The following is a 13,488-nucleotide window of genomic DNA, read 5'->3' as shown; positions in this document are numbered from 1 at the left end:
ACAGGACGCAACATCTCGATCGATATCAACATTAAGATCTACTGTACTTGAAGATAATTGTACAACTGGTTTATTCATGATTACCTCAAAGGCTTAAAAATCATTATTAATCATCATTGATAACTGAACTTATTAAGAAATCTTTAAAAAGATTTAGGAATTTCATACTATCCTAGAATATTTGACGATAAAGATTAATGGCCTGTCCTTCTGGGTAATAAGGTCGATTACTACCACAAAAACCCATTAGAGGCAGCACCTGCTGGGTATTTGAATTGTAAATTGTAGTGGAGTACGTGTTTTAGACACAGGACGCAACATCTTGATCGATATCAACATTAAGATCTACTGTAATTGAAGATAATGTTTGACGATATAAATCAATGGCAGCACCTTCTGTGTAATAACGTCGATTACTACCACAAAAACCCGTTAGAGGCAGCACCTACTGGGTATTTGAACTGAAGTGCTGCTATTGATTTATATCGATCGAACGACTTATTCTTCTGTGTTAATTGTTAGTAGCTAAGAAACCTTTTTTANCTACTGTACTTGAAGATAATTGTACAACTGGTTTATTCATGATTACCTCAAAGGCTTAAAAATCATTATTAATCATCATTGATAACTGAACTTATTAAGAAATCTTTAAAAAGATTTAGGAATTTCATACTATCCTAGAATATTTGACGATAAAGATTAACGGCCTGTCCTTCTGGGTAATAAGGTCGATTACTACCACAAAAACCCATTAGAGGCAGCACCTGCTGGGTATTTGAATTGTAAATTGTAGCGGAGTACGTGTTTTAGACACAGGACGCAACATCTTGATCGATATCAACATTAAGATCTACTGTAATTGAAGATAATGTTTGACGATAAAGATTAATGGCCTGTCCTTCTGGGTAATAAGGTCGATTACTACCACAAAAACCCATTAGAGGCAGCACCTACTGGGTATTTGAACTGAAGTGCTGCTATTGATTTATATCGATCGAACGACTGATTCTTCTGTGTTAATTGTTAGTAGCTAAGAAACCTTTTTTATATGTACAAAGAGTGCATTTGTCATATGACTTACTTTTTTATTTTGATGCCTACATTTAATTGCAGTACTCTCTACAACTGTAATAACATAATGTTTGCAGTTTACTCATCAGCTTATATTGTATAATGAAATCTTTAAATTGCAGGAAAATTTACGCTTGCTATCCGGGATAGACAGTACAAAACTGTAATTATGTTACAGTCCGTAGTCTCCTTTGCTATTTGAAAATCAATTATCAACGGCATGACGTTCGAGATTCTTATTATTTTCCAATTGCATCTTTATAATTCATTGGATTATATTGCTACTTTAGATCGTAATTTAATTCTTATCTAGTACTCCTTTTGTCGAATATCCCCAATTATTATGTTTTTGGTTTTCTACTTTGATCTATAATCCATGCTAGTTATAATTGATTCCTATTGTAGCAGGTTACCAAAAAAGTTTAATTTTCAATGAACGGCTCGATTGTTCAACATTTCTTGATATTCCTCAATTTTTATATGAAGCATTCCACTATTTCCTTTCATTTGTATGTTTATTCTAACAATTTTTCCGTTTAATTAATCTTGTTTTCATTAATTTACTAAAAACTGTTGCCATTATAGGTGGATTATCCGTAAGACAAACTAGGCAGAGAAGTTACAGAGGAGTGTGTACGCGAAATGTTTTAAAAATAACAAAAAAATAATTGTCTGTAAGTACCTAATCACCTTCTTACCATGGTATTTTGTACAACACGCCGGAGCATAGCAGGCTCATTTTCGCTTACTTAACGGCGAATATTTTCTTTTAACCCAGCGATAATCCTCGGAGTGTTGCTGTAAACCTTGTAATTAAGATACACCCACACGAAATAGCCCATGGGGGTGAAAAAGGGTGATCGCGGAGGTCAATCTCACCAAAGCGGACATATACTTTAAAGGAAACAGTTCACGAAGTTGTCCCCAGCTCTTGCAGTATGGGAAATGGCTCCGTCCTGCTGAAACCATGTCCGTAACCCTTAGGCTTTAGGCTATGCAATGATGCTTGATGTTTGTTGGAATTGATAGGTGACCAGAAGCGACAATTCTCTTTAATTATTCACATATCCATTCAAATAAAAATGTGCTTCATTACTACTAAACACACTATTCATAGTGCGAAATCTCTCAATAACAGTCTGATAAAAGCTTTTTCGTAAATTGTGGTCATTTTTCGTTATTATCTGCACTATCTGGATTTTATAGGGATGAAATTTCAGATCGCGCTTTAAAATCCAGGATTGCGACGAACGCTAGCAGAAACTTCATTTATTGTTTCTTCAGTTCCTGATGTCTGCTTGAGCCCGGACGTGGCTGATTTATGGAGGAACCTGTAGCTCGAAACTTCTGGATCCATTTAAGAATCGAATTTTCACTTATTCCATCTCGTAAACGTTTGATATTGTAGTGCATGGGAACAAATACAGAGCGGAATGGCCTAGAGGTTTAGTCCATTGCTTAGCATTCGGGATTACGTCGGTTCGATTCTGGATCCGTATGCCTTGGTCCAAGTTTTTCTGTGGTTTCCTTGGATAATTTAGGCAAATGCTGGGGCAGTAATATTCCACAGATAATCTTTCATTCTCTTCTGTCTTCATTTTGTCCGTCTCATCGTTCTCAGCCGAACCCCCATCCCTTCCATTTGTTTCCAAAAGTTTTTTTTTTCTTTTTGGAAACAAGACGCACGATCTTCCTCCCCTGAAAAACGCTTTGATAGCGTAAGCGCGATGGGCGCTCCACCAATTCGACATAGCCATTGCAAATCCGGATGATGGATGAACATATTGCACCCCTCCTTTCATTCTCATTCTAAACATCTAAGGGGTCTTTGAGTTTGGGTTTGGTTTGGCTCCTCTCCCTCAGAGCACTGCGACTCCAAAGCTTCTCAACGTCAAAATACTTTCTTGCAAATTCACTAAATCTTCATGATTATCCCTAATTTTTAAACATTTTCAAGTTTAAAGCAGCTTTGAAATATCATATCATCTAGTACCACGAGACCTAATGCTCATTTCGATCAATATTCAACGTATATCTATTGATGTCATGTTTTCGAATACATTGTCTCCAGTCTCCATTTTAAATTGGGTGTACCCAGCAGGTGCTGCCTCTAACGTTTTTCATGTTAGTGAACAAGTATTATGATCCAGGAAGTGCTACCATCATTCGTTTGTATCGTTAGAATTTTCAACTACATAATTATAAGTTTGAAACTAAATTTGAACTCCTTGTGAGTATTTACTTCTTGATAATAACTGAGATAAGTTTGAGTTTATTACATCACTAACGACATTTAAATCCTTTTATCAGTTGATAAATGAAGTACCTTTTCGCCTTTACGTACTCAGAAATATTCTTATTTACGGCTTAAAAAAATTACTTTCTACTTCTATTAACAAATTAAATCCCACAACATTACCTACATTGATGCCTTAAGGTATAGAAACCAATTAAATATGTGTAGATAAACATTCATTCAATATTTTCACATCCACTGGTATGCAAGGGAAGAAAAAGTAGGGAAAGAGCGAATATAAAGATAGGAGACGAAAAATCAGCAGAAGTGGCTGATTTTAAGTATCTAGGAAGTCAGATAAGTCAGGACGGAAGGAGTGCAAGGGATATGAAGCAGAGGATAAAGCAGGGTCGGATCGCCTTCAATAAATAGAACTCACATTCTTCTATCTTCTGCTATCATGCAGTTGTTCTTGGAATTCTCCACTACATAATTGTAAGTTTGGGTATATTTACTTCTTGATAATATTTGAAATATTTGATTTATTGCACCTTTAATGACGTTTTTGCTTTTACGTCCTCGGAGCCATTCTTATTTATGACTAAAGAATGTCTATATTATATCTACTTTCCATTTCTGTTGAATTTCCCACAAAACGGGCTCAAAATTAAGTCACACAAGACCTACAAAGACCCCATAAGGCATGGAAACCAAATAAATACCTATGGGTGGGTGGTAGTCCATTTTAACCACGTATCACTAATGACTATCAAAAAGAGACCTGCTCTTACACGTTTTACTAGACTAGATTTAGACCAGTGGTTTGGACCACAACCACAGGAATAAGCCTTTTATGGATTTGGTATTTGCTCAATACGATTTGTTATTGTTATAGTAATAGTAAAGCAACATCGGATTTGATCTTGGACATCATACGACCAAAACGCTGCCCGATGAATACCAAGAGTGAAAACGTATGACCAAAATCAAGGGTTAATGCTTAAAACCAAGATAAATACCATGCCTGATATGGAATTTTGTTCATCACAATCCATCTCCTTAGCCCAGTGCTGGTCGTCATTCCTATTTTCTTATGACAAAGTACGTATCCGTGTGCTAAAGTATCAAAACCTTTGCAGATTGTAGACGTACTTACATAGATTTATACAATCTTTTATAACTTTTTTATCTATCCATATCCCCTATGCCTTTTTTTTTTTAATTTTTTTACCGAAATTATTTTGCTCTCGCCTTTACAATAAGCTTTCTTAAAATAGTTCACGAAATGTGTAGCTACCAGCTCAGCTGTTGGGTCTTTTTTAAGCTTCACGATACTTTTACGATCATTCCTTTCGCCGTTATTCATATAATATACAGTTATTTCCTCAGTTCATGGCTTCTGTAAAATTTTTATTGTTCACCGGCGTTTTTATCGTATTACATTATAGAACGTGTTTTCTTAAGGAATATAGAAATTTATTTCAATCTGTCACCGAACTACCGGTGACAAAGGAATGAAAAAATAAATGTCTTTTTGTCAGTGTATTATTTCGATCATGATTATAAATTCAATATAAAACGAACCGACTCTGTATTTATATTTCGAGTGGTTTTATCTGTTCTTCATTAATTTTCTTTTTCTACTTCATCTTGATAATGACAAATGCGAAAGTTAGAAATCAGACTCCGAATAAATGAGTTAAATGAGGAGGTGTTACAAAGAATAGAAAAACAGAGGTCCCTGTGGATCAATAGGAAATAGGCCAGATAGGCTGGTGTTGGTTGGACATCTTCTCAAGCATATAGAGCTAGTCAGAAGTAGAGACATATTGGAAGCAGAATCAGAAGTTAAGAACAGTGGAGGTAGACCTAGATGAGATTATTTTTCACAAATAATTCTTGTAGGATGTTCTAGTTTCAGGGAAAAGCAAATATTAGTTCAGGATAGAAAAATGTGGAGGTGCTGTCCAACTAATCTTACGACTTGAGGACGTTATGATGCTGTTGATATACATAAAGACAAAAATTCGAAGTACAAGTCGGAAGTTACAACTCGTAGAAATCAGTACTTATATGCATTTGTTTCTTAATTTTTCCATATTTTCTGATTTTAATACATTACATTGCTCTAATGTTTGAACTGTTTACCGTTAACTGTATTCAATTCTAAGTAATTTTGTATCAAAAACTCCAAATGTTTTACTTACCTTCTTATCACAAATAGAGAGGAAGTACGCAAATGATAAGGGTTTTAAAATAAACGTGTTTGTTAAATGTAGTATTTTATTTTATTCTCTTTATTCGTCACTCTTTTCTACAATCACAATTTGAAATTGTTACACAGTAAATATTAAACAATATGAAACAATAAATCAGTCAGTTCCGATTATATTTTAATGTTGTGTGTAGGTTAGCTACAATATTATTTTATTTGTCACCATTTGACAAAACTAATGGCTTAATGTTCATTTCTTGATGCAAATCAGCAAGTGGTTGATCCCAACGTTTTTCGTAGTAAATGTTCATTAGAAATTTGCTTTCCAAACCCGTCTGTATTGCCCATGGCAAGTAAATTTCGATGTAGTTTTTTCTTTGTCTATAAAATGATAAGTACTCAATTAGCAACATTATTGTTTCAACGTTTTGTCTTAAATAACTCGCGTTTAAGGTTAATCAGAACAACAACAACTAATGTTGCTTATGATTATATTTAAAGCTTCTCTAAAATCTACTGTTATTATACTTCGTTTACTTTCTGTAGCGATGTGACCTTCAGTTTGACCGACTCAAAGTAGAAAAGAACAGCACTAGGCCAGAAAAGGAAGGAGACAACTCTCGGTCAAACTCTTAACCGGTGAGGAGCGTATAATCCGTACAGTACTGCACGGAAAAATTGACCATTTTATCCACGACAATTGCATTGCTCAAATGTGCTGTTACTGGTACCATTTACTACTGAAAATATCAACGAGATGTTTATTTATATTTGAAGACATATTAAAGACTTGTTTTCGACTGGCACTACTATTCATGATTGAACAAAGCTTTTGGCAGGTACTGTATGAAAAAGTATGTTTAATGAACAAGAGTCGAGAGTATGAGCTTTTTTCTCCCTACCTACGATTTTGCCAGACATTGGAAGGGGCACATCGCTAGAGAATGTAAATGAAGTATAGTTTATAGTGTCTCCTGGAGAAAATCCCTTTGTGAAATTATAAAACACATTCAGGGTTTCTGATTATTGATCCGATCAAGAATTATCGTTTAATTAACAATGTTACAGATTGTGATAATTAACCAATTCGAACGCTTTGTCGCTGTAATTACGAATTTTGTTTACCTTTGCCAACAATGGATTCTCTTTGTTTCTGTTTATAATCACACTTTAATTGATTAACTTCTTTTTAATAATTTAAAAGCAGAAACATGAGTTAAAAGAAGTAGAAGTAGACCTAATACTGGACATATTTTTCCTGAATACTATTCCTAAATATATCGCAGAAATGTTACAGGTACCCTACTTCAATGTCAAAATTAATTTTCCCGGGTTTTTATGACATATACCACTGGTTAGCAAGTAATTTTAGGTGGGACTAGGATTTTTTTGAAATTTTTTATTGAGGTCCAGGAAAACCATTCCTTCCTTCAAAAAATACTAAAAGGGTGGCGCTCAAAGCTCCAACATACTTTCTAATCTAGTGAAAAATATTTTTTCGATAATCTATTTGGGTAATTTACTTTCAAAAACAAATTATTTCTCAGACGTGATATGAAGTTATTTGTTGTTTTGCTAATTCCACAATGAATAACAACATATTTGAAAGACGTGCTGTATTTCACTTGTCACACAAAACAAACATTGTAGTCGTATAAAATATATTATTGCGCGTAATAATTCAAAAGAATTTTATTTGTAAGATATTAGAGAATGTGATATATTAAAGTCTTACTTTGGTCTTAATCTGACTGGTCCAAAGATAGCACCAGCGATACACATTGGTAATTTTGTTTGAATCGCTTCAACCCATTTGATGGCCACTTCTCCTGGAAATATCCAAATGAATACGCTTGCTTAATAGCAGCATCACTCACTAATATTTAATAATAGTAAAGTACAATAAAAGTTCCTTATTCGCGTTTTCATTATTCGCGGGTGAAAAAAATGCAACCCAGTTCCTGTAATCGCGGTTAAATATTTCATTATTCGCGGTTGCAATCGGTAAACAGAAAAGGATTCGGTGTCATTTATTAAGGGGATTGACCGTAATAGACCGCTCGTGCCTGGTGTGAATTTTTCCGAAAACATGGGTTTCTATTCTAAACATCGTAATTTAACGGGGCGAGATAAATATCTAACTTCTTGTATGATAACAGACAAAGGTTCACACTAACTCGATACGTTTTCGGTTTTCAATAATATGGTCATTAAAAGCTTTTACAAGTGCTTAAAGTTGATACTTCTCGTAGAACAAGTATTTTCAATAGAAATAAAAAAATGGCCTTCGACAAGCTTTAGAACAAAGCTTTATCTATATTACTACAAAATTTCAAAAGTCTGTTCCAAACATTAAACTCATGATATCTAGAACCGATAAGCATGTTTTTACTCTACGGCGCGTGTACTACTGAATCCCCTTAATGTATCGGCATCTTTTGAGTATGTACATGTACAATACATTGATTTTATTTTGATACATATTGGTTTTATTTGGGTACCTTAGAACGTATCCCCTATGATTCCATACTAATTAGCATTCCATACCCACGGTTGCTGTATTTGTGGCATATTTATGGAACGTATACTCTGCGAATAAAGAGCTTTTACTGTATAGTATAGTATTTGCATTACAAAATGCGTTACTTAAATTCATACCACGCTTAATGTATTGCATATATTCTGGTAAGTAATTGAGATTTACAAGGACGATGATGATATCATAAGTAAAAGTCAAGATCGAAGATGTACTAACTGACCTAGCATATGGGTCGGCATACTTAGGATGGCGTGTGTTAAGTCATGTACTTCTCTGTATCTCTGCATGACATATGCTAACTTTACGTCATCCATGAACCGCACGGGAAGCCTCGAGTTCGGACTCACATTCTATAATATAAGCTTTTGTTTATTAATTCACAGATAATATTAAACAAAAACATAAACATCACAACAATAGGTATACAGCGTTTATCTACTGTATTATAGGAATAGTAGGTATCAAGTACATCATTTCCATTTAAAATAAAATGTCTCCTAAAATTGAGCATTAAGGTCCATAAGGTTAAAAATATTTAGAGGATAGGCTCCAAGTTTCAACCTTGGCGTGGTGCAAATGGGATCCTCGTCTTAGGGAGAGTTTCTTTTGCAGCTAAAAGAAACCCCGAGTCACCCTGAAGACTGCCTAAGTTTAGGGAGTGAAGACGGAAGGCAAATTAGGGCTGGACAAAGGAGGATCTGATAAAACGGACAATAATCAGTATCAATATCTTTTTTTTGTTAATTTGTATAAGGTATATGTCAGAGGTCAAACGATGCACCTAACTTTTGTTGACCTGAAGAAAGCTTATAACACGTTTCCATTAAATATGTTATGGTCATGCATGGTCAAAAGAGAGGTCAGTAAGCTATTTATAAGGAAACGGTATAGTGAATGTAGTAGTTACATTTAAATGGGCAATATCAGTGACGAATTCATGGTCACTAAAGAACTACGACAGGCGTATGTTCTAGCACCCTCTCTATTTAAGATTTACCTAAGTCTTAGGAAATTAGAAACGCAAATTTTATGGAATAGAGGTCATCATTAGTGATGAAACGCTATATACTCTGTTAGATACTATTTTCTGACGACCAAGTTTTAGTAGCAGAGGATAGAGACGACCCCAGCTATGTACATGTTCAGGAAACTGGAAGAAGAGAGAGATGTGGATTGACAATCAGTCATGAGAAAACGGAATGTATGATACTAGGGGGAAATGACATTCAAGATCGCGACGTAGGACACCATAAACTCAAGAAATGTTCTAGTTTCAAATATCTTGGTGTCACGATATCGAACACAGGGATAAGCAACGAAAATATAAAGAATAAAATTAGACAAATACGATGAGCAATACGACAACTGAACTCAATTCTCTGGAATAACAAAACTACCAATGAGACGAAGACAACAGTTTACAGGAGTATCGTCTAGAACATAACTACACATGGGTCTGAAACATAGGAACTGACCATGCAATAAATAATGAACAGAAATTGTTGTGTCTGAAAATGGACTATTGGCGAAGAAGTTACGGAATCTTAAAGCTGAACCACATAAGGAATTACAGAATTACACAAATAATAATGTAAGTTGAAGGAAACAACTATCATGGTACGTCCGCTTATATACAACAAACGAAGCCAGGTGGTCGATAAATGGATTCCACCGGGAAGAAATTGTGGCAGATCCCTAAGAAGATGAAGATAGGGACTGTGAAGACTGTAATACATTGGTAGTATATACATACATGTATATGTAAAGTATATTACCAAACTTGACAAAAACCTGTAGCAAAATTCTAGATTTTAAGCTTTCTTGTGTGCTAATTAAAATCTTTCTTCTTTGTAATTTTGTCGTTCATAAACTACATAAGAGCAGAAAGGGGAAGATGTTTATTCGAAGCTTATGAAATTTCATTTGGGAGGGAGGTTAAAGGGGTAAACAATTTGGAGAAATATCGCCTCTTTCACAAGTATTAATTGCATTTTTATTTCATTTCATTTGAAATTCACAATTGGGGGCCATTGTTTTGGAGCATTCTAAATTGGCTTCCGTTCCCCTTTACGTCAATTTCTCGCCCTACTAAATATTTCTTCCGGTTAAACTTTACGTTATATGTAAATACATAATATAACTTACATTATCCTTTAACCAGTTGCTATAAACTTTACCGACAGTTCCTTCGGGATATTTCTTTAAACTTTCCAAATCTACTGTATTAGAATTAATTCGAGGCTGCTCGCTAAGAATCCGGGATCCTTCTTCCGATTCAATCATTTTATGAAATACGTATGCCGCAGCATCTTTTCCTATCAAACAGGAAGGAAAGATGATTACCGGAATCTTTTCCAAATAATGAACTTTTAAATAATCACATCAAAGAGATAATACACTACGATAATTTTGTTGTATTTTATTTTTCTGTTATGTAAATGTAGAGTACAATTCAACTAATTTTAATGGAATGTTTAGAAAGAAATTTATGACAGAAAAAACGCTTTTGCATAATCGTTTGACAATGTTTTACATCACAACGTGAAGCTTCTGGCTTTATTGATTGATATAACCAAATCCTTTGTGTCGTTGTGTGTTCTAATCATATGAACAATTAAATAACTAAAGAAAGGTGATTAGTGATAATACCATATCATACCAGTAGTTTCACCCAAGCAAGACAACATATCAGCTCTGAATGGATCTAAAATGGTTATGGCAGCAGAACCCACTGTGAGAAGGGTTTTTTGAAAAAACGAAATATTTATATGGTTCTTCCTGAAATCCTTTTCAAAATTTCCGGACAATGGCAGTTCGAATGTTGTTTCTTCGGCATATTGATGCTTTTCTGGGTGAAGTAACTGGACTGCTTGTCGACTGAATCTTCGAGCACTAGACGTTCGAATCAGCATGTTCCACCTACGGGTATTTCCCCATTACTTTTGTCAAAATTATGAGTACCTAGGTATTTAATCAGTTGAATCTTTACTACAATTACGTTAAATAATGATAAGCAAGTGAAGACATTAAAACATCCAACGAAACGGATAACAATAGTGTTAAATGTAAAGGAACTATAGTTATTTAATGGCGTAATTGTCTTTTTGCAACTAGATTATTAACCATACCCAAAAGGAGAGGCGCGGATAGGTGCAAGACATTTAGAACAATCAGCTTAACTTCCCATGCGTCAAAAACCTTAACTAGAATTGTGCAGAGGAGGATGGAAAAAAGGGCGGAAGAGCTATTAGCGGAAGATCAATTTGGGTTTAGAAGAAATAGAGGAACGCGGGAAACCATTCTAGCTTTACGGTTAACAATAGAGAAAACGATAGAAGATAGAAGGAAAGAGAGTGTACATAGGATTTGTAGATTTAGAAAAAGCTTTTGACAATGTTAAATGGAACAAGATGTTAAATATACTTAAAAATGAAGGGGTGAGTTACAGAGATAGAAGAGTGATACTTAGTTTGTATAAAAAGCAAGAGGCAGTTATAGAGCTGGGGCTGCAACGCAGAGAAGAAAATATTACGAAGGGACTCAGACAGGGATGCACACTGTCACCACTACTTTTTAATCTATAGATCGAAGACGCGATCAACGTCATCAAAGACAGTACAACTGTAGGGATAGATATAGAGGGGCAAAAGATTAGTATGCTTAGATTTGCAGATGATATAGCAGTATTAGCATCTAGCAAGGAGGAGTTAGAGATAGCTTTATAGGCGAATGATTGAGGATATCGTGGACAGAGAAGGTTAGAAATGAAGAGATATTAGAAAGAATAGGAGAACAGAGGACTCTATGGAAGTCAATAAGAAATAGGCGAGATAGGTTGGTAGGACCCCTCAGACATGATGGTCTAATCTGAGACATATTAGAGGCAAAAACGGGGTAGAGGTAGGCCTAGATTGGATTACTGGTCGCATATAGTTAAGGATATGGATTTTTCTAGTTTTAGGAAAATGCGAAGATTAGCCAAGGATAGGGAAGAGTGGAGGTGCGTGTCCTACCAGTCTCAGGACTGACGACCTTATGATGATGATGAAGATGATAACTAATCTTTTCTTTATTTATTAAATATTTAATAGGTGTATTTGATTTTAGATATAAGATAATTAAAGTGAAGGTGTCGGTAGGTAAATTCTTGTGAACAAAACGATGGGCTGATGTTATTACATTTATTAAGCTCTCAAACAGCCTATCGTTTTGTTCACAAGAATTTACCTACCGACACACTCAATTTGATTATCTTTAATTCAACTAGTACGGTAGTTACTAAGATCAACTTTAATTATTTGATTTACTTCATCGGGTAGGTTGGCACGTTACAGGAGCGTAAGGAAAATATTATTGCACGTTTTGTTGAGGGAAGAGTTTTAGTTTATTTATTTTGATATCGCAACTGACATCAAAGTTAACATTTGCGGCAACTGTTTGTGTTGACGATCGTATTTTTATAGTGTTGTATTTGCAAACGTCGATTCAATGTCGACAATTTATTTGCTTTGGCTCTTTCCTTGTTTACTTTGTCAAATCGTTGCTCAACGTTTGTCCGCTCTGCGAAATCGTCGCGCGGTGCGGGATTCGCATGTCGTCGACTAAGTTCATAGAACATTAAACGTCACTGCAGTGGAATTAACTATTAATTCCTAGTCGAGTTAAGAATACCTGCAGTAATTTATTGTCACTTTATAAACCAGGTAATTATCTCCAGAGCTTCTTTAGCTCGAACGAGATTAAATCCTTAAGTAGTTAATGTCTGAAAAACTTATTTGATAAAGCTTGTAATACTTCATTTTTTAGTTCTGCTAGGTTTAAATCTTGTTCATAACATTTTAATTCCTCTATTGAAGAGTCACTAACATCACTATCATGAGAAATTGTTTTGAATTTATTGTTAACAGTTTTATATCCCGATTATTAAAGAATGGCATACAACAAAAAAAAATATTAACTTTAAAATGTTCTTTGGCACTGAATATTATTTCATGTTCTGGAATTTCATCATGAAATAGTTTTCGTATTTTCTGCCGTTTTTTATCAGTAGTACGGACCTAGGCACGTGCCTAGGCCTTAGTGCGCCCCTGTTCAGAAACGAGATATAAACTTTCTTAAAGAAGAGCAAAAAACCGATAAATCAATTGCAAGGTAATACTTACACTATTTTATGAGAACATGTAGAATTTATCTTTCAATTAAAAAGGCACTTATTACCTGATCGAATTTATTGACAGATAAGCCATTTGTTTTTATCACATTGGTTTAGATAAAAGAGGAAAGTAATAATTACGCAGATATACAATATCAACATTTTATTTATTCTTATTTTGTACATCACAGGCAATCCTTTACCTCAGCCCCATTTTACAAATCAATGAAATTCATTTTTACAGGTCATATATATATATATATATGTTTTACACT

General features: G+C 34.6%; 1 protein-coding gene and 1 long non-coding RNA gene across 2 annotated transcripts; one reads left to right on the top strand and one right to left on the bottom strand.

Annotated features, from left to right (window-relative positions):
- Nucleotides 1-3,676: 3,676 nt before the first annotated feature.
- Nucleotides 3,677-5,543, top strand: LOC108742507. The gene is made up of 3 exons (XR_001938685.1): nucleotides 3,677-3,802; nucleotides 4,203-5,170; nucleotides 5,223-5,543. It is a non-coding gene; the product is annotated as an uncharacterized LOC108742507 (long non-coding RNA).
- Nucleotides 5,544-5,574: 31 nt separating this feature from the next.
- On the bottom strand, nucleotides 5,575-11,237 carry LOC108742505 (ubiquinone biosynthesis protein COQ4 homolog, mitochondrial). Its single transcript, XM_018477745.2, has 5 exons — nucleotides 10,721-11,237; nucleotides 10,207-10,376; nucleotides 8,282-8,411; nucleotides 7,258-7,351; nucleotides 5,575-5,903 (listed from the first exon to the last, which is right to left on the bottom strand). The coding sequence occupies exons 1-5, from the start codon at nucleotides 10,971-10,973 to the stop codon at nucleotides 5,735-5,737; spliced, it is 816 nt and encodes a 271-aa protein (XP_018333247.1). The 5' UTR covers nucleotides 10,974-11,237; the 3' UTR covers nucleotides 5,575-5,734.
- Nucleotides 11,238-13,488: the final 2,251 nt, after the last annotated feature.

This window comes from Agrilus planipennis, unplaced genomic scaffold, assembly GCF_000699045.2.
Source record: "Agrilus planipennis isolate EAB-ADULT unplaced genomic scaffold, Apla_2.0 scaffold285, whole genome shotgun sequence".
Taxonomy (NCBI): Eukaryota; Metazoa; Arthropoda; class Insecta; order Coleoptera; family Buprestidae; genus Agrilus; species Agrilus planipennis.
This window is presented reverse-complemented; position numbering and strand designations above follow the sequence as displayed.